This window comes from Trichomycterus rosablanca, chromosome 7 (genome assembly GCF_030014385.1).
Source record: "Trichomycterus rosablanca isolate fTriRos1 chromosome 7, fTriRos1.hap1, whole genome shotgun sequence".
NCBI lineage: Eukaryota > Metazoa > Chordata > Actinopteri > Siluriformes > Trichomycteridae > Trichomycterus > Trichomycterus rosablanca.
Window position 1 is genome coordinate 10979761 of NC_085994.1, and position 21055 is coordinate 11000815.

The following is a 21055-nucleotide window of genomic DNA, read 5'->3' on the forward strand; positions in this document are numbered from 1 at the left end:
ATAACGTGCTGATAGAATCGACTCAGATGTGACCGGGTTGAATTATCTTTTTAAAGTAAATATTACAATCAGCAAAATTACATCGTATGTATGATGCACAACGTTAATGATGTTATTTTAGGTCATGAAGAGCTTTCACTGTGGTTTCTGTACGATGGTTGATGAATGGTGATGTGATGGTTGGCGTCTGGATCAATCCACTGAGCTGTTAACTTAACATGATCTTTATATATCACACGATCGGATCGGCTACTTTTAGGAGATATCGGCCGATCGCCGATAGCATATTTTGATTAAAAATCGGCCGATACCGATTCATAGCCGATCGATCGTCCCATCTCTAGTATTACTGTTAAATGTGATTTGTTACTTTCTCTGCAGGTGTAGGAATACAATCTGTATAATACTACAGAAATACATTTGCTTAAAAAGAAGGTCCTGGGTTTGATCCCCAGGTGGGGCTGTCCGGGTCCTTTCTGTGTGGAGTTTGCATGTTCTCTCTGTGTCTGCGTGGGTTTACTCCGGGTGCTCCGGTTTTCTCCCACAGTCCAAAGACATGCAAGTGAGGTGAACTGGAGACACTAAATTGTCCAAGACTGTGTTTTATATAAACTTGTGTGAACTGGTGTAACCAGTAACTACCATTTCTGTCATGAATGTAACCAAAGTGTAAAACATGACGTTAAAATCCTAATAAACAAACATTTGCTTAAAACTAATTAAAATGTGAAAAGTGAGTCATTTTAAATCTGTTAATAAGAAATGACTAATCCAACATTTTATAAAATATGAACTTGCTTATTTTCCTTTTTTCCTTTACTTGTTCCCATAATGTCCCTGGCTTATCTGGATGTTTATCATACCTAAAACACTAAGTTTTTGTGATGAGGTTGCAGGTAAGCTTTTCACTGGGTGACTTAAATCATATTATGTAATCGTATTTTGTACAGTGCTGTAAAAGGAGCATCACGACTCGTGTCAGCTTAACCTTTCTGCAGGTCCTTTGCTGTCATATTGGGCTTTTGTTTGCCTTCATGGCCAGCATTAGAAGTTCTATTTGAAAGTCTCTCTCTCTCTCTCTTTAGATTTGCAAATTTTACAGCATTTAATATGCCCTGAAACTGTTGTTAGCTGACAAAGCCTAATGACAAGTCATAATTTAACACTGCCATGCAATAAACCAAAAAATACAGTGGTACCTTGAAACTCAACGTCAATTGGTTCTAGGACTGGCGTTGAGTTTAAAAGGCGTTCAGTTTCAAGGTATTTTTTCCCATAAGGATGTATGGGAAACCTGTTAACGTGTTCCATGGTCCCATGGACTTGCATATATTTTAGGCTTATGTAAAATAATGGGGTTGTTTTTGACACTTATACACTGAAAATAACACAAATATAATATAAAAACACTTAAATAAAAAGCTGATTCTCACAATTTCTCAGAACCTCGAGCTGTAACACAAGTTTAAAAGTGAAACAGTGAGGGAAATCCAGCTAAATACAGATACATGTAAAGCTTTCAGAGTGGATCTGATGGTTATTCCACACAAATGCATTTTTGTCTCATATACACACTTTGATGACGTATTACTACACCGCTCAAGCCGAGCACTGAACAAAGCGACTGTTCATTGTTAATTTGAAATTAACAACAAACTGAACACGTTGAGTTTAAGGGTACAAATTTCTTAACGATGGGTGTTGAGTTTCAAAGATTTTGAGTTTAGGGGACGTTGAGTTACAAGGTACCACTGTATTCTGCAAAGTTTGAGTTTATGTCATTTCAGTTAACAAATGAACAAAAATGGCATTAGGTTGAGGAAGTCCAAACTTTTGCATTCACCAGTATATTTCTGATTTCATCAACTTAAAGACATGGGCTTTAAACTCTGCTTAAAAATGATACTTTATTGTAATTAATTTCATTAAACAGCAATAAAACGAGGGTGTTGTGATTTTTAAAAAACTAGTGTCATTTTATCATGTATGTGTGGAGTAATTTATACTTTACTGAAAATACAACAATAACCTTAATTCTGTTTTGAAAAAGAACAAAATTTAATGATAAAACAAGCAATTAAATACATGTACTTATGTTTGACAAAAGAGAGGAATGTTAAATAAAATGTATTTATCTACTCTAATGACAATAAAATCACAGTGCTATTTAATTGTACTTTTCTATTTATTTTCAATAAAGATGTATTTGTGATATATTACCTAAAAGTATCTCACCAAGACTGCAGGTCGGTCCTGCTAATAAAATCCCAAATATTTTACTTAGGTAAATTGTTTTTAGATTGCTATAACAATTAAAACTATATATTTCATTAAAGCAGAAACTGGCTGGTTGTTGTAAAACCAATTTAACCAAACTAATTTAAACTGATGGAGAGAGCAGCTTGAGCATAGAAACCACCTGTTGGTGTCAGTAGTTGTTTAAATATCATGCCGGCTACTGTGGTAGTGTAGTGTGTGTGCATTGAGTATACAGGACCTGACTGCCAGGGCACTTTAGCCCTTGGAGTAATGAATGAATATAAGATTATATTTCTACCTATATACAGGCCGACATTCATGCTGTAAAAGTTGTTAAACTTTTAACTAGGAAAATGATTAATATAACATAAAAAGCAGCTAAACCATGTGCTTATCAAAAAACCTAATGTTCCAAATAAGCATTATTTTACGACATGCTTCACGACTATTTAAGCCACGGAAAACGCTTTGTCAGCATGATGGATTAGAATTATGCTAAAATAATAGGATCATAATTCTGTCTGCAGACATTTTTGGTTTTCCATCCATATAGATAAATCAGTAAAATGACCACAATATGAAAAATATGAACATTCCTAATCTCCCCCAATCAACAGTACATAGCACACATTTAGATTATATGGTCCTCTTAGAATGAGATTAAAATATGACAAAACATACAGTGTTATTAAATTTGATGCTAACAGAGCATAATCAAGTGAAAATGTGACAAACATATTTGGTCACTTAAGACGCTATAAATAAGAACATTCACTTTAAATCAAGTTTTCCTTTTACAAATGGATGGTAAATAGAAAATAAATCTCTTGGCTCCCTTGGCTAACGCAGGCCTCTTCATCCCTGATGAGGATCTTGTGATCTATCTACTGAACTAATATCTGCAAAGAGAAACACATATTATTATTATGGTTATAGTATTAGTATTAGTAGTGGTGGTACTAATTTGTCATGCTGTATCTTAAACTAGTAAACAAAAAGGTTCTATACTGCTCCAAAAATTGTGGAATATAAACACATAATTTTGTACTCATGGGTAATTACTCAGACCGCTTCAGGATAATGAGAATAATGTGTTTGTTACCTGTAGTAGTTTGGTTTAAAGGGTCCATTTTTATTCAGACCCATGTACTTGGCCTGCTCATCTGTCAGTTCAGTGAGGTGGGCATCAAAGTTGGGCAGATGCAAACTGGCCACATACTCATCTAAATACACACACACAAACACACTATGTTTCATTTTGTTGCAATGATTTTATATTGTCTTTAGTACCATAATGGCTGGTATAAAAGCCAACCCTAATTATTGCCCCCTTCCAATTATTTTTAAATCTGTTCTGATTGTTTTTGCATTTATGAACATCGGCTACATTGGCTAAGTCTGTGGGGGGTGAGAGGTGAACTTGTCAGTGCGTTCTCTGTGCCTAGCCCAAATGAAAATAAGGTTTCTTCAAAATGGGCAACCAGCATAAAACTGAGCCTAATCGGGTATGCAGACCAGAATGATCTGCTTTGGTGATTCACCCCGTTCCACCTTCCTTCCTCAAAATAACTTCTTTTTTTTGCATACTCCCTACTTTACTGGCAGTTTGACTACCCACTATCATGTGACTCTGCAAATTAGTCCTGCAGCACAATCTGCTCTCTCAACATTGAGAAATCTGATGTGATGTATTTGAAGCCTCTAGTTCAAGTTCTGTAACATAATTTGACTTGGATTCTAGATATTGATATGTCGTGTGCTATTATAGTGTCATCTTTTATTATAAATGCATAATAATATGTAGGTCATTAAAATAAAGCAGGCTCTTTTCAGGTGTGTGTGTGTGTGTGTGTTATAGGTTTCTCAGTAATGATTGTTTACCCATCTTTTTGGGCAGCAGGTACACATCCTGTCTGTAGCGCCCCTCTGGTGCATTATACAGCTCTATTAGGGCCAGGGCCTAAATAACAAAGACAAACTCACAATTAAATCCAAACAGAACAGTGCCAGTATCGAAAAAGCCTAGTAAAATGATGTAGATGAAACAACCTGCGTAGTGGCTGTGATGGAAAGCACAAATGAGGGCACTGTAGAGCAGCTCAGGTTCAAAAGGCGGCCCTAAAAATAGAATGTAATCGGGTACTGCTTTGTACGACACATTTATGGACCATTTCTAAAAGATTAAAGGAGATGTGATGGAGCACCTCTGCCAGCAGGATGACTCTCTTCCCATCAGGCCAGATGACGTGGTCAACCTGAGAACGCACCCTTTCCCACGTCAGCTCCGGGGTCCTCAGACTTGCCTAGACAAAGCAATGCACATATAATGTACAGGCCCTGTGCAAAACCAGGGAGAAACACTACATGCCTAAAAGACTGTAGACACCCCTTTTAATTTGGTCATTTGGCTATTCCAGCCAATCAAACTGCTAAAAGGTGTTAAAAATCAAGCATACAGCAATGCAACCTTAGTATAGCACAAGCAGTACAATCCCTCACACTAAACAACGCTGTGTGCTATGATTGTGGGAAGAAGCAACAACAGCTCTGCTAAGAAATGCTACACAAATGTACAGAACTAAAGTGCTGAGCATTCACTACCGTGTTCCAAATGACCCCTAAAAGCAATGCCATCTTAAGACCTGTAGATAAGCTTTATGAATTGAGATTGTTTGTCAGCCACACACAAACCCAAAATGATTGTGTATGAAGCCAACCTTAGCTAGAGTGGTGTAAAACACTCCACCATTGGACATGTTACCAACTTACAGATAACACTGCAAACAAAACAATGCAGTTAGCTACCAGAGAACTAACTGCTAGTTAAAATTGTATTCTAAAAATTATGTGCTAATATAAAACAGTTTAAGGAAGGTCCTTTCATGTTTTTGCAAAAAAACAAAAAAAATTAATTAAGAAATGGCTTTAGTGCACCCAGGTAGCAAAGCGGGATATTCTGCTAGCACACCAGCGCCGAGATTCTAATCACACTCTACTTCAAACCTCGGCTCTGCTACTGGTCGGCTGGGCACCATCTAGCAGGCACAATTGGCAGTGCCTGCAGCAGACAAAAATTGGCCACTATGTCTGCTGGGTGGGGAAATGACCGGACTAAGTGGGTGGGGTCTTTAAATACTGTGCAGGGACCCTGGTTAGCAGACCAAGGCAAATTGGATGAGCCTCATGTGCGAGTCCACCGAAGCACAGGCATAAAAGAAGGGGTCCGCAAGGACTGTGCACACGTCGGAGGGTGGTAAGCAGCAATATACCCTCCTCGCAGCGGAAGACAAATTGACTACGCAAAATCATGAGGAAAAGGGAGAAAAAAAATGCCTTTAGGAGTTTAATGTGAAAAAACTTGACTGGCCAGCACAGAGCCCTGACCTCAATCCTCTATCCAGCATGTTAGGGATGATCTGGTCAGTTATGATCCAAGTGATTTCGACCACATCAATGGTCAACCTTAGTAATGCTATTGTGGCTAAATGAAAGTAAATCCTGTAGTCATGTTCTAAGCTCTAGTAAAAGCCTTCTCTTAAAGTGGATGAAAATAATGGATAAAAACTATTCCAATAACAGCCATTGTTTTAGATGAAAACTGTACTGGTGTCCAGAAACCTTTGGCTTTATATTGTAAGAGGCTTTCAGATTGTTTAGACAAATATTCTTATACACAATCTCTGTTCTTAATGCCAATTTTACCTACCCATTACTGCCAAGCAGACTTAGAAAAAGCATTGCTGCGGGGCAGTAGTAGCTTAGTGGTTAAGGTAATGGACTAGTGACCAGAAGGTTGCTGGTTCAAGCACTACCTCCAACAAATTGCCAGTGTTGGACCCTACAAGCAACTGTAAGTCGCTTTGGGTAAAAGAGTCCTCTAAATACTATATATAATTGTAAAATATTGTTCCAAATCAGTCAGGCAAACACATCATGTTAGAAGGGGTGGATGTACTTTAACACAAGACAGGTTAAGAGAAAGAATGATATAGAAACCTGAATGGATATGTAGACCTGCAGAAACTGAATTCTTTTTAGCGGATGCTTTGAAACTTACCACATCAATCTCAGTGTTAGAGTGTCCCATATTACACACAATGCAGCCATTCTTCATGCGATCCAGCTGCTCTCGGGTTACCACATTTTTGTTTCCTGCAGAGACAGATTAAATTATTCTTAATGAATCTGAAACCCTATCATACACCCTAAGTGCATATACAGGGGTACAATGCTCAGGAAATTAGTTCTGTTATGCCACTTTTCCATCTCTCAGTAACACCCTGCAAGGTAACACTGCAAACTGATCCCACATTTGGGCGCCTTTATTCACTGTCAAATGAGCTGCTCCACAGTCTGTTTCAAAGTCTGTGTCTGTTTAGAAGCAATGTTTTTTAAACCCTCGGGCAGTTATTTTCAGCCAGGCATGACCTGGCTTAGATCTATTTGAATGAGGAGGAATCTACGTATAATGCCAGACTAATAAATAAACAAATCTTCTAATAAAAGCACAGGTAACATCTGACAGAATGGTATCAATTGTTTTTCTTATTTAGCCTTAAACACAATTAAACCATATTTCTTAACAGTTGCTTAAGTGGCGCAAAGGTAAAACATGCTAGCCCACTACCACTGAGATCCAGGGTTTGAATCTCAGCAGTGCTATTGGCCAGTTGGGCGTCAACCCAGACATGATTGGCTATGTCCTGCAGTTGGCCAAACAGCCAAGCCTGACGTACACCTGCAAGTGCACTCTCAGTGTTGGTTCCAAGCCCGGATAACATAAGGAAGGTTGCCTGTGGAAGAGAAACCAGCATAAAAACTGTGCTACATCAGGTATACGGTACTTAGTACTTAGACTTTACATGGTAGAGCAATAAGGTAGGTCAAATACCATAATTATTCCTACACTCTTTATCTTTGCACTCCATAAGGGTATAACATTTTATATCCTAAAAAGTTCACTATGTATTCAATATAAGGTCACTAATTTAAGTTTCAGCAATAACTACTAACTTCAAGTTTTGTCATTCTGGCTTTCTATTAGATTTATGTTAATTATTCATCAAGCTCATTATGTCAACATGGCTGATTCTACTTTATTTAGAATTTAAACTTTACATAACAAAACCAGCATGTAAAATGCTCCTCACCACAGCGTTCATATTACAACCATTGACCTGGACATCTCTTAACCATGGCCAAATTTGCATTGTCAGGTTACGAAAAAGCACCAGCAAATATATGCAAATATAGTTCAAGCAGTTGACCTTTCTGCCCTTCATGACAACATAAATGCAAACATTGCTTTTCCCCAGATAGAAACACAACAGTCAGCAAGCATTGTTAAGTGGCTGGAAACAACAGCAGCTTCATGGTGCTAATCAGAGCTGCAAATCACAGGAGAACAGCTTTGGACAGCGAGGTGAGAAGACATGGAAAAAAAACAAAGCCATGTGAGCATGACTACCTGTGCAGGTGATCACCATGTCCATTTGGCGCACAACTTCATTCAGCTTCACCACTCTGAAGCCATCCATGCTGTGGAAAAATAATATAACAGACTTGTGCTTAGTTTAGTTTAACAGATAGTACATGGATTCAATTAATACTCTTAGTAGCAGGTAAGAACTGTGCTAACTGGAAATTAGATTTGTTTTTTAATTCATTGTAATTTGTTTTGTTCCTGAGTCAATAATTATATATTTTTTAAAACATTAAATAAAGACTTTGTAAAACAGCAAAATAATTGAAAACCTTTTATGTACAATTTAATGGTGGTGCAGCAGATAATTAAACTTGGCACAAGGCAAGAATACCCTCTACAGTGTGCCAATCCACCGCAGGGCTGCTGCCATCAGCCTGACCAGCATAAAGTAGTGAAAAGTAAAATTGGAATGCAGAAGGTTATTCAGAATCGCAAATTTGCAATTGAAAAATTGTTAATACCTATTTTCCTGTGTAAATATGTATAGAGACAAAAAGGAAGCGCTGACTATCAAAGAACAGGTTGTGAATTAATAACAAGGCATCACACACTCACTAATTTACACTCTTACACTTAAGGGCAATTAGAAGTAATTAATTCACCTTCTGCGGGGTTTTTTAAGTAAGAGGAATAATAGTGGCTAAAGGACAATATGCTACATTTAACAAAGACGCTGGTGCCAGATACATTAAAACGCAGGTATCTTTATCATTCACACTGGCCTTTTTTATCTGGCCGCACATATCATCACCTTCTCTGTTTGCTTCTTAAAAGTAATTATATACAGCAATTCCCCTCTGTGAACAGCACCAAACAGGACACTATAAAAAGCTTAAGGGAAAAAAAAGCTTGGCTTACTTATAATGTACCATAACAATAGCCAAAACTCTTCCCACACTGTTCACTATGTACAGTACATAATGGTTTCATGCCCTAAATATGTGATATGTGATTGACTTATACAAAACTAAGAAAAGGGGTTTGTGATGTTACTGTTTTTGTCAGAGCTGCTTTGACAGCATATATAACGAGTGGTGCTAATATTTTGGCTCATTAGTCTATGGGTCTGTCCGAAAACCTAGTGAGCTGCCTAGCTGCCTACCGAAGTAGAGAGGATACTAAGAAGACATCAAACTCATCAGGCAGGTTATTCAGACACACTACTGAGATTACGTCACTGCAGTTTTCGCTTACTAAGCTAACACAGTCAGCCTCAGGTCATTCAAACCAATGGGCTGAGGCGGCACAACCCACTAGCATGCCAGCTAACATCTCCCTCTGTGTACTGAAAACGGTTAAATTGTCCCTGCAAGCATGAATTTGCAAAAAAGAAAAATCTTGTACACCTTTATACAAATTATATATCAATAATAATTTAGTAACGTTTGTTGTTCCGCATCCGCCTGCCATATTTGTAATTTTTTGTAAGGAAAGTTGTGCCGCACTGAGTGCTGGGATTGCCTTCACCACTAATGCCAAGTTCACACTACATGACTTTCAAGTTGTTCAGATCACTGTACAGTTCACACTACACAACTGGATCGTGTAGTGTGAACTAGGCATAAGGAAGCATCGTATGCTCCCTCGTTATTCAGTCAGATTATCGCTTTGAAAAAAGGCACCTTAGTAGGCAGCATTTTAGAGAATCTAAGAATTTAGACAGTCTTCTTCTCAGGAGCGTGTGTTGGGTGACATCAAATGTTTCTATGTAGAGAGCTCACTAGGTTTTTGAACAGACCCTATATGGTGCGTTCAAAAAATATTGTCTACTGTTGTTAATCAGCAGTGGAGCAGTACTTGGTAAGCGTGTTCATCCATTATATTTATTCATTAATGTTTGTCAACTCCATATTCATTCCAATGGTTTTGGAATAGAATGTGCATATGTACATAATGGTTTCATGCCCTAAATATGTGATATGTGATTGACTTATATAAACACATTTCCAAAAAAAGAAAAAGGTTTTTAATATTACTGGTTTATGTAATATTAATGGTCCTAATATTTTGCCTAATCAGTCTATGGGTCTGTCCAAAAACCTAGTAAGCTGCCATGCTTACATCAAGCTTATGACCAGGTATCCACACACATTTGGTCATATAGTGTATGTATTCCCAGCAAGTGTATGTAAACTTTTGACTTTGTATTTAGCTTTATTGCCCACCCCAAATGAATCACAGTGTGAAATATAGTGTGTCTCACCAGGCCTGCAGGGCACAGATAGGGTCGATTTCTGTGACACACACGATGGCTCCCAGGGCTTTTAGTGCTGAGCAGCATCCTTTACCCACCTGCATGAGAGAACACAGTGTTTTTCCATCCAGTGCAAATGTGACAAACACATATTCCAGTTTAAAGAAAGGAAGTAACAGAAAGATTTTTTAAAAGCAGTACTTGTACATAACTTCCTAAGTTCAGCTGATGCTGACTCACCTCTCCATAGCCGCAAACCACCACCTGCTTCCCTCCAAACATCACATCTGTGGTTCTTTTCAGACTAAAAACAGATCAAAAACAGACCATGTGCTGTCAGATCAGAGGGTTAGCTTTGTAAAATCACTTCAGGAAGAGGACAGCCTGTGCTAAATATAGCATGTAAGCATCAGAGAGCCTCACCCATCCAAGATGGACTCCCTACAGCAGTAGAGGTTGTCAAATTTCTGCTTAGTGACAGAGTCGTTCACGTTCATGGCAGGGACACAGAGCTTTCCAGCCTTAGAGAGCTGGTAGAGTCTGAAAACCAGAAAAGGTCATAAAGAATAATATGTAGTGTACACTGATGAGCCAAATATTAGGACCCCCCTGCCTATCTAAAAATGTGCATGGCATGATAATTCCTTTCCACCATTAAAAGCACCTACATTGGGCTAACAGGCATAGAAAAAATGGAAGAAGGTGAGCGTCCAGACCCGGATGCATTGTTTACCTGTGGGAGAGATTCCACCAGGATGATCCACCTGGCAACGTAATGTAAATGTAAACGTAATGAATATATAGGACATTAGATGTCTTTTGCACTACAGGTCTCAGTGGGTCAGAGTAGGTTTTTATTAAGGATGTTCCTGTATTTGACTGCATTTATTTGTCTATTAATTCTCACCAATCTCTTGGTCACTCCCCCATAGCATGATGCTGCCACCACCATGTTTTACTGTAAGTATGGAATAAGCCACCTGATGTGCTAAAGCCTGTCCTCCAGACATAGTGCTTGCTACTTTGCTCAAAGAGTTCCAATTTTCATCTCATCACACCACATAATCTTTGGGAGCTCTTTTAGACTGACCACTGGATTCTTTTTACCTCACCGATACTGCACGTTCTCCCCATGTCTGCGTGGGTTTCCTCCGGGTGCTCCGGTTTCCTCCCACAGTCCAAAGACATGCAAGTGAGGTGAATTGGAGATACAAAATTCGATATATTCGACTGTTCGATATAAACTTGTGAACTGATTCATCTTGTATAATGGGTAACTACCGTTTCTGTCATACATGTAACCGAAGTTTGTGAAAAAATAGATCAGTTTTTAATTTTTACTTTGTCATTGTGTGATAAAGTGCAGCCTGATTTAAAATTAAGTCACTACACAATACAGCTTGCAATAAGTCTAGGGGTTAGAATACTCTCTAAATCCACTGTATATGCATTGCGGATGCACAATATATTGACTCAGATATATCGTACAGTTACACAAGGTGATACAGCTCAATCTACATTCATGTACAAAGAAGCTACCATCTCACCTATGAACTCCAGTAACGCTTTCCTCCACAATTCCTTGAATCTTCTTAAACACATTTAGGTATTTTTTATAAACCCAATGAGTAAGGTCACCACCGTCATCCAAGATCTGTTTGCACAACAACAGTCAATAAAACACGGGCATTCAATGGAGAAGCGTAGTCAGTTAGTAATTGCCTCAATTTTATGGCATGTTTGTCATACTAAATTATTTCCAATCATTAACCAAAGTACATTGAAACAGAAACAAAACTTGTATCAACAACATATTTTTCTTCTTTATTTCATTTATTTAAGTGGCAAAGTTTAACAACACCCGTGTAGTACCATGTTTGCCTGCCAGCCTTCCGTATTGACACAGTGGTCAATGCACCACCAGAAATCATCTTCAGACTCTCCTTTCCAGGCAAAAACTGCTACACCTGTTAAAACAAGTCACAGTAATGAAGGAAGGATGACTTAACTATACAATGTTGGCTGTTAGTCAAGTGCCTTGTGACCTACATTCATTTCACAAGACTTAAAAAAACAGCACAGACGTGTTCTAATCCAGCTCAAAGCATCGATTTACACAGCTCTGGTTACCACTTGCATTCCAAATGTGCTTATATAAATGATTAGCACGGTTAAAGCAGATTTAAACGATTTAATTGAACTGGAAGTTAAACTCATATTATGAGGGAACACAGCCATACAGAGTCTGTAGTTTTCACAATGGAGAGTCTGATAAGATCAAATGTGTACTTAATCAAATAAGGCACTAAATTCTGCAGTGCTGTGTGAGGTTCTTCAGAATGCAGCGTATGTTTCACATTACCCATTTCTGCCAGGGCAGCTGCCACCTCGTTCTGAGTGGAGTAGATGTTACATGCAGCCCAGCGACACTGAGCACCCAGAGCCACCAACGTCTCAATCAGGACCTTGACAAATTAAAGATGCAAAAAACCAAACTAAAAAAAACACGTACATCAAGACATGTAGGTCAAACCGAGTAGGTATTTTTTATGATTTATCCACAATGAAATAACATTTGCAAGAGGAAATAATAATTTGTAACTTTATAGAGGATTTAATATGGGACATAAACAGCAGGAGCTTCAGTCAAAAAGACTACTCAACTATTTTATTTATGCATTTTCTCCCAGTGCAGTCGAGGTGGGTATATTGCTGCCTACGCCTCAGGGTCCTTACACAGCATTTGAAGACCCCACCCACATAGTCCAGTCATCCAGCCCTATCAGTACCATGTCTGCTGAAGGCACTGCCAATTATGCCTGCTAGATGGCGCCCCGCCGAATGGTGGCAACGCCAAATTTCAAGCCGATGAGTTCAGAATCTCTCTGCTTGTGCGCTAGCGGAATATCCTGCTGCGCCACCTGGGGGTCTAACTTTTATTTTCTGTTTCATCAACCACTTTATCCTGGTCAGAAAGGCAGTGGGTCTGATTCAACCGCAAGGTCTGGTTGAGCGCAAGGAAGGAATACCCTGGACAGGGTGCCAAGTCATTGCAGAACTTTGGCCATCCCCATCCTCCAGATTGCCAATCATGTCTGTGTAGACGCCAAGCACAAAATCTAAGATTCAAAACCAGATCAAATCTCTGGACTGAGATAAACCCATTATGATAGCCCAAATATTATATTTAACCATGCTAGTATAGAAGAAGATATATTTTATTTGTCATATATACATATACAGTTGTACAGTACAATGAAATTCTTTCTTCGCATATCCCAGCTTGTTTTGGGAGCTGGGGTCAGAGAGCAGGGTCAGCCAACTTACGGCGCCCCTGGAGCAGATAGGGTTAAGGGCCTCGCTCAGGGACCCAACAGTGGCTGCATAGCAGGGCCTGGATTTGAACCGCCAATCTTCCGGTTGATAGCCCAAAGCTCTATCCACTAGGCTACCACTGTACCAGTTATATCTTATATCTAGTGTGCCTACCAGTGCTTGCCAGTGCTTACTGACCTTTTTATCTGTCATGCAGGTCATACAAATGACTTAATAAATAGAAGTAATAGGCTACAGGGCACTCGGATGGCACAGAGGTCTAATAGGCTCACCGCCGTGGAAAGCTCTAGCTTCAAATCTCAGTGGTGCCATGGACCTGGCCGAGCATTCAACAGACACAGTTGGCCAAATTTGAAGAGGGAAGGCCAGATGGGGTTGCTCCTCTTTGCCCTTGCAAAATATAAACTCAGCGTCTGGTTGAAATGCTGGCACAAGTGGTGGGAGATTCACATGGGGCATAGCTGAATCATCATACATTGTCTCACTGGTTGGTGTAAAAGAAGTGGCCAACGACTGTAGACGTGTTGGAAGGAGCAGGTGCTTGTCTGCGGCTCTCCTCTGCCAGCATGTGGGTGGTACAAGTGACAGAGGAATTGTAAAAGAGAACTAAAATTGGCTAATATCTGTGTCACAGGACACAAATAGCCCACCGTGCCCTAGACAACAAACCAAGTAATTCTTCATTCATAGTCTTAGAGAGAGCTAGGATAACACTACTGTTCTGGCAGCTTGTATTAACACTATGCCCTACTAATGCCCTGTTAAGACACCTCATATTGTTTTTTACCCAACTGTAAAACAGACATTAATTTTATTACTGCGGAAATGAACAATCCCCTCCATTACATTTCAGAATGCATGAATGAAAGTGCAGAATCTATAACTTACTGCGGTCTGTGCAGTGATGTGGGTGCAACCAACCACTTTAGCCCCGGCAAGAGGCTTCTCCCCCTGGGCTCGCTTCCTCAATGAGATGAGAGCAGACATATCTGGGAAAAATGGGAGTCAAGTGAGTGTAACGCTGAGCCAGAGGATCAGTTTACAAATGTTCAAAGCCGTATCTAGAACAAAAATGGTTTTGTATGTTATGTTCTACATATGAAGCATATCCTTGTTTCTTTTTCCCTGTACTCTGTATTAAAATACACTCTGATGTTTGTTGATAATCATGATTTGAATTAGTGCTGCCATAAGCAGCTGTTAAACAGTCCTGGTCATTCACTGAAGAGCACTTTCCCTGACGCACCTCTACACAATCTTCTATAAACAGAATTTTCTTAGACTTTCCAAATCCATCAGATCTGTCAGGATTTCCAAGGTATTTAGTAATGCATTAATAATGAAGTCTTAGCTCTAACAGAGGTGGTTACAGAAATTGGGGGGCTCTGGGCAACAACAAAAATGCAGTAAAATCAGCAGCCCAAAGAACAAAGCCTGGACCAAAACAAAGCAAACCGTTCTAGAGATATATACTTGTGTACAGTGTGTAAATCCCTTTATCACTGACCTTAATGTTATAATGAATTACTAACGAGTTGGAATATTATGACCTTTATTTAATTTGAAAGGTCATCAGTCTTCCAGCAACAATATTAAAACCACAGAAAGGTGACGTGAATAACAATGATCATCATATTACAATGACACGTCATGTGTATAAAACTAAACAGACCCATGGACCCATGCTAACCCCTGTCTACTGCCAAAAGCCCCTAAAATAGTCTTGTAAGTGTCAGAACTATACTATGAACCAATGGAAGAATGTGGCTTGGTCTTATGAATCCTGTTTTTCTTTTACATAATGTGGATGGTGGAGTACATGCGCATGTGGTGTAGAGATGGCACCAAGATGTACCATGGAAAAACATCAAGCTGATGAAGGATGATGAAGCAGTGAGATGCTCCGGACAGTTTCTGCTGGGAAACCTTGGGTCCTGGCATTCATCTGGATATTACTTTGACACGTACCACCTACATAAACATTGTTGATGACCAAGAACACCTATTTTGGCAAAAGTATTCTTTAATGGCAGTAAATGGTTGAGGAATGGCTTGAGGAACGCGACAAAGAGTTTACGACGTTGACTTCAAATTCTAAATTCCCCAGATCTCATTATGATCAAGCATCTGTAAGATGTGCTAGACAAAGTCAGATTTCACGAAGGTGCCCTGTACGACTTAAAGGATCAGTTGCTAATGCTTTGGTGCCAGATACCACAGACACCTTCAGAGATCTTGTGGATGTCATGCCTTAACAGGTCAGAGCTGGTTTGCAGACATGTAAAAGACCTACACAATATTAGCAAAGTGGTTTTAATATTATGGCTATATAAGGCTATATATTGTCGCTGTCCGATGAAAAACACGTATCTCCAAAAACCCAACTTTTCATTAAAAAGAAAAAACTTTTTCCCCTGACAGTAACGGTGCAAACAAACCACAGATGGCAACATTTAGATACAATTCAGCACAGAAATAAAAATATATCTTTATCAGGTCGTCAGTCCGTCGTTTCATATGTAAAATGGACTTACATGTATAAATATAAATCATGTTTACAACCATGCAATTGAATAACCTGAATAAACGGCATAGATCAAATATTACGCATTTCTTAAACAGTACCAAAAGGGAAGGAAGAGAAGATACGTGGTTTTGATGGACAAGTCTAGGAGTCTGTAGATACTCGTTAAAGAGATAGCGTGATTTTTCATCTTTTCATTGGTCATTCTGATATTCGCTGCTATGGACAGACAGAGATTTACACCCACAATCAATACATGTAAAAAAGTGAAAACCGCTAAAAGTGGAGATGCGTGTTTTTAATCGGACAACGAGGATATGGATGTCAAACTATGGCCTGCGGGCCATTTGCAGCCCGTTACCATTTTTGAAACGGCTTGTGGGGTATTTAGAAATAAAATTAAAGTTGGTCCTTTATTAAACAGTTAAAAAAAAACTGCTTGAACTGTTTGAGTGACGCTACCGCATTAAACAAATCTAAAATGCTCCCCATCTTCTTTCACTCAACTTAAAACATTAACGTAACACCTACAGTAACGTTCCCAAGTTTTTGATTAAACATGGCGGCTCCAAAAAAAAAAAAAAAAACCTAGACAGCGAATGCAGATGATTTCAGGCATGCTGGGAAAATAAATATACTATATCCTATTAGGATTTTAAACTGGTGAGTGAAACCGGCAAAATCTTACTTTACACAACACTGTTGACGATAGATCATTAATCACTCAAATAATAAAGAAGTGTTAGTAATCAGGTAGGTCTATTATATTTTTTTTATTTTTTTCATTACTAAAGAACCTGTGGTCAGTGTTTGCATATTTTTTACTCCATCTGGCCCCCAACAAGAAAAGTTTGGACACCCCTGCTGTAAAGCTATAACCTAGAAAGAACAGTTGATATTATACAGTGTCGCATGCTGTGTGTAGTAGACCGTTGTTAAAAAACTGCAGTAAATTGTGCGACCTGAGGGACCAGAGCGAGTCTTTTTCCATCTCCTCCCACAGAGAGTTCTTCTCACCTTGCTCTGCAATCTCGATCTCCCGCCGGCCGAATTCAGCTTGCTTTATGTTCTTGACACAGAAATCGCTGCTGCCCTTAGTGTTGAGCTGAGTTTTCTCTCGTGGGGATGTTTCATCATCAGAACTGTCTGTGTACGACGCGGCTGTTGAATCAACATACACAGCCAGACCATTCTCAAATAGCATGTAATAATATTTTGTACAACAATCCCACATCTTTCATTTGTTTATAATTAAACAAGTGTACAGAATGTACCTACTTTTGCAAGCTAATGAACACATAATTATATCAAGGATGGGTGCAATTTCTCTGCCTGAGTTTTAAATAAACTGTGGTGGGCATGTGATCCGGTATCAACTGCAAGAGTGGGGCTTGCTAGGTTGGAAAAACGAGCAGGTAAGACTTAGTCAGCTACACCTGTGTGTGATTGAAATAGCTATTTAAACTCATATTTCCTCGCCATTAGGGAGGAACTCATTAGTGAGCTGGTAGAACTCAACTCTATTTGTATTAACCATTCAAAAAGACAGGGTTGTTTAGGTTTCTTTGTTTGTTGGTTACATTCATGACAGGAAAGGTAGTTACTCGTTACACAAGATTCATCATTCACAAGGTTATATCAAACACAGTCATGGACAATTTAGTGTCTCCAATTCACCTCACTTGCATGTCTTTGGACTGTGGGAGGAAACCGGAGCACCTGGAGGAAAGCCACGCAGACACGGGGAGAACATGCAAACTCCACACAGAAAGGACCCGGACCGTCCCATCTGGAGATCGAACCCAGGACCTTCTTGCTACCGTGCCACCCTCTGTAAAAGGTAAATGAAATGCTTGAACTGTGTCTCCTTTCCCCCAAACATCTTCAACTCTGTCCTTTCGAATGGTTAACACAAAGTTTCATAAATAACTGTATCTATAAGCACCACGATTAATAAGTATTTATGTCATTTGAAAACTGCCCCAAATCCTTTTTTCAGCCAATAACAGCAGGCCATCAAGCTAACTGCTAATACATTGGGTTCCCCCTCATTTGGACACATGAGATTTTATTAATAGTATCCAACTAGTAAAAGCACATGATTATTTATGGGACTTGTCAGACTCTCAGAGCAGCAAAGGTGCTTGACATGAACCAGAACAGTAATTTTGGATGCAACCCAAATGGGAAGTAAAATTATTTAAACACTAATGTTAGACCATAGCTGAAAGGTCAGTACTCAGGAGCTCATAACTAATAATCAAAATGTGTTGTCATAGGTTTAAAGGAATCAGAATTTACTATTGGAGTCGCAATTGAAATCATAATAATTTAGCTATTTATTTAATAACAGTCAAATGTCTTCAATTTACCATAACCACAATTTGTGTAGGTAATCTAATGCTGCAGTCCAGCTGGCTAAGAGTGTAATCTGTAATGTAGTGAAGTCTATGTTTAAATTCAAATATTTTTCATGATTTGATTCACAGTAGTATAATTGCAGTTGTATTAGGAGGGTTCTTCGAAAAGTTTCTGCACTTTTTCTTAACAAACGACATCACTCTTCTACATAGTCACCTTCAGATGCATTTTCCCCAGCATCATACCAAATTTTTAATGCCATCAGGAAAAAACAGTTTTTGGTTGAGCATTTACATTTACATTTTCTGCATTTAGCAGACGCTCTTATCCAGAGCGACTTACAGAAGTGCTTCCATAGTACACATTTCATTTCTCAAGTTTTAGTAAACAACAGTTAAAGAACTGAAAAAAAAAAAAAAAAAAAAAAAAACACGTAACCACTGATGCACCACTGCTTTCACATCATCATATGAAAATCTTCTTCCCCTTAAAGCTTCTTTGAGCATTCCAAAAAGGTGGAAATCAGATGGCGCTAAATCTAAACTATAAGCTCTCTCTCAGTCTCTCAGACACGACCAATTACTACGCCTCCCGCCCTCACCGTTTCCGATGAAAATATAAAAGTGAGGACACTTTTTGAAGATCCCTCATATTAGCACAGATCTACAAGTAAATTTTTTTTTATTTAGGGCAGTGGTAGCTCAATGGTTAAGGTACTGGGCTCATCAGAAGTTCCCTGGGTCCACCCCCACCATATCCAAATTACCATAGTTGGCCTTTAAGTGAGGCCTATAACCCTCAAGTGCTTGTATGAGTAACAAGTCTCTTTGGGGCAGTGGTAACTCAGGGCACTTCCGTTGCTTGCATTGTAGTCTGTCACAATTTTAAGTCACTTTGGATAAAAAGTGTCTGCTAAATGCTACTAATGTAATGTAAATTACATTTTCTCCACTAAAGTACTTAATGACTCTCTATTTTACATTAATGGGTGACTTATAAGCTGTAATGACTAATTTGGCCCGGAAACCTGTCTGTATAACCCCAATTTGCCATCCAACAGGGGTTAACTATTTAATAAAATGTATAAACTACCACTGAATCAATCAAGAAGAGTAGCTCAGTTTGGGCCGAGCAAACAGATGGAGTATCAGTGTGTCCTTGATATTTCATTCTGGAAACACTAATCTATAAAAGCTATGAGGCATTTAATTTTGGTATAAAAGGTACGAGTGTGTGTGAGACCTGAGCTGTAGCTGTCGGTGGAGGACTGAGAGATGGAGCGGGATAGCGATCGGCGGCCTGTCTTGGTGGGAAACTTGCTGAACTCCTGCTTATCCTCTTGGTTGGCAAACTGAATCTGCTGCAGAAAAAAGATTGCAGAGTTAATCGCTGGCTTTAGGCAGATTTGACTGGCATTAAGTGGTAAACATGTTATTACAAAATACTACAGCTAATTCAGGTTAGTTATTAACCTGTAAACATACCAAATGTAAACAGAGTGTGTAAAGATGACCTTTACGTCTTTTAATCCGAATGAATGTCGTTAGGAATTGCTGGATCATATAATCTGTATATGGTGAGGATTCACTTTATTTAACTCGTTGGCCCCTTATATAACCTAGCTTTCTATAAACAGCATAAGCTCTTAGCTGGCTTAGACTGGGTTATGATTATATAAAAGTCACACAGAGATAAAACATGAACAGGGATCCCAACAAGTCCATGTAAATAATATATATCATTTGTAAACAAGTAAAACATCAGATTGAGGCTTGTAGTTTTTCCCCGTGATAAAATCATAGCAAATCTCGAGTGGCTTATTGCTTTTATAAAACGGCAGTCAACATAAAATATAATAAAATACAACAATGTTCAATTTATAAATGGTTTTATTTACAAAAACACTCTTCCACGACCCCAGGTAGTTCGTTAACAGTGTTGCTAGGCAACATAAGGGCAAACATAACATTCACTTTTTCTTTTCAGTGACGTATTAATATGGAATGATGTGAGGTGGTCATAGGTGTGCGTTTATCGGGGATTTTACAACGGCTTCGAACGCGGCTCAGCCAATCAGATTTTAGTACCGGAACTATCAGTTTTATAATGTCCATTTTATCAGCTCCACTTACCATATAGAAGCACTTCTATGTAGAAGCAGTTCTACAATTACTGACTGTAGTCCATCTGTTTCTCTGCATGCTTTGTTAGCCCGCTTTCATGCTGTTCTTCAATGGTCAGGACCCCCACAGGACCACCACAGAGCAGGTATTATTTGGGTGGTGGATCATTCTCAGCACAGCAGTGACACTTACATGGTGGTGGTGTGTTAGTGTGTGTTGTGCTGTATGGGTGGATAAGACACAGCAATGCCGATGGAGTTTTTAAATACCTTACTGTCCCTGCTGGACTGAGAAAGGTATACCAAACAAAATATCCAGCTGACAGCGCCCCGTGGGCTGCGTCCTGTGACCACTGATGAAGGTCTAGAAGATGACCAACTCAAACAGCAGCAATAGATGAGTGATCGTCTCTGACTTTACATCTACAAGGTGGACCAACTAGGTAGAAGTGTTTAATAGAGTGGACAGTGAGGTGTTTAAAAACTCCATTAGTATTGCTGTGTCTGATCCACTCATACCAGCACAACACACACGAACACACCACCACAACGTCAGTGTCACTGCAGTGCTGAGAATGATCCACCACATAAATAATACCTGCTCTGTGGTAATCCTGTGAGAGTCCTGACCATTGAAGAACAGGGTGAAAGCAGGCTAAAAAAAATATATGTAGAGAAATAGACTACAGTCAGTAATTGTAGAACTTCAAAGTATTTCTATATGGTAAGTGGAGCTGATAAAATGGACAGTGAGTGTAGAAACAAGAAGGTGGT

General features: G+C 39.0%; 1 protein-coding gene across 6 annotated transcripts in view; it reads right to left on the minus strand.

The window, feature by feature from the left end:
- Positions 1–2034: 2034 nt before the first annotated feature.
- The window catches only part of ahcyl1 (adenosylhomocysteinase-like 1), a 43733-nt gene continuing 24712 nt past the window's right edge, over positions 2035–21055 (minus strand). The window contains exons 2-17 of one of the 6 annotated variants that reach the window (XM_062998366.1): positions 19402–19516; positions 16816–16959; positions 14163–14263; positions 12301–12403; positions 11811–11905; positions 11486–11592; positions 10362–10478; positions 10179–10242; positions 9948–10036; positions 7727–7797; positions 6317–6411; positions 4464–4562; positions 4309–4377; positions 4141–4219; positions 3362–3482; positions 2035–3158 (exon numbers count right to left, since the gene is read on the minus strand). In XM_062998366.1, coding sequence (XP_062854436.1) covers positions 3152–3158; positions 3362–3482; positions 4141–4219; positions 4309–4377; positions 4464–4562; positions 6317–6411; positions 7727–7797; positions 9948–10036; positions 10179–10242; positions 10362–10478; positions 11486–11592; positions 11811–11905; positions 12301–12403; positions 14163–14263; positions 16816–16959; positions 19402–19516 — 1476 coding nt within the window. In that variant the 3' untranslated portion in view covers positions 2035–3151. Of the gene's footprint in view, positions 3159–3357; positions 3483–4140; positions 4220–4308; positions 4378–4463; positions 4563–6316; positions 6412–7726; positions 7798–9947; positions 10037–10178; positions 10243–10361; positions 10479–11485; positions 11593–11810; positions 11906–12300; positions 12404–14162; positions 14264–16815; positions 16960–19401; positions 19520–21055 lie in introns of those variants that run through there. The other 5 variants (XM_062998368.1, XM_062998364.1, XM_062998367.1 and 2 more) reach the window with 5 other exon arrangements.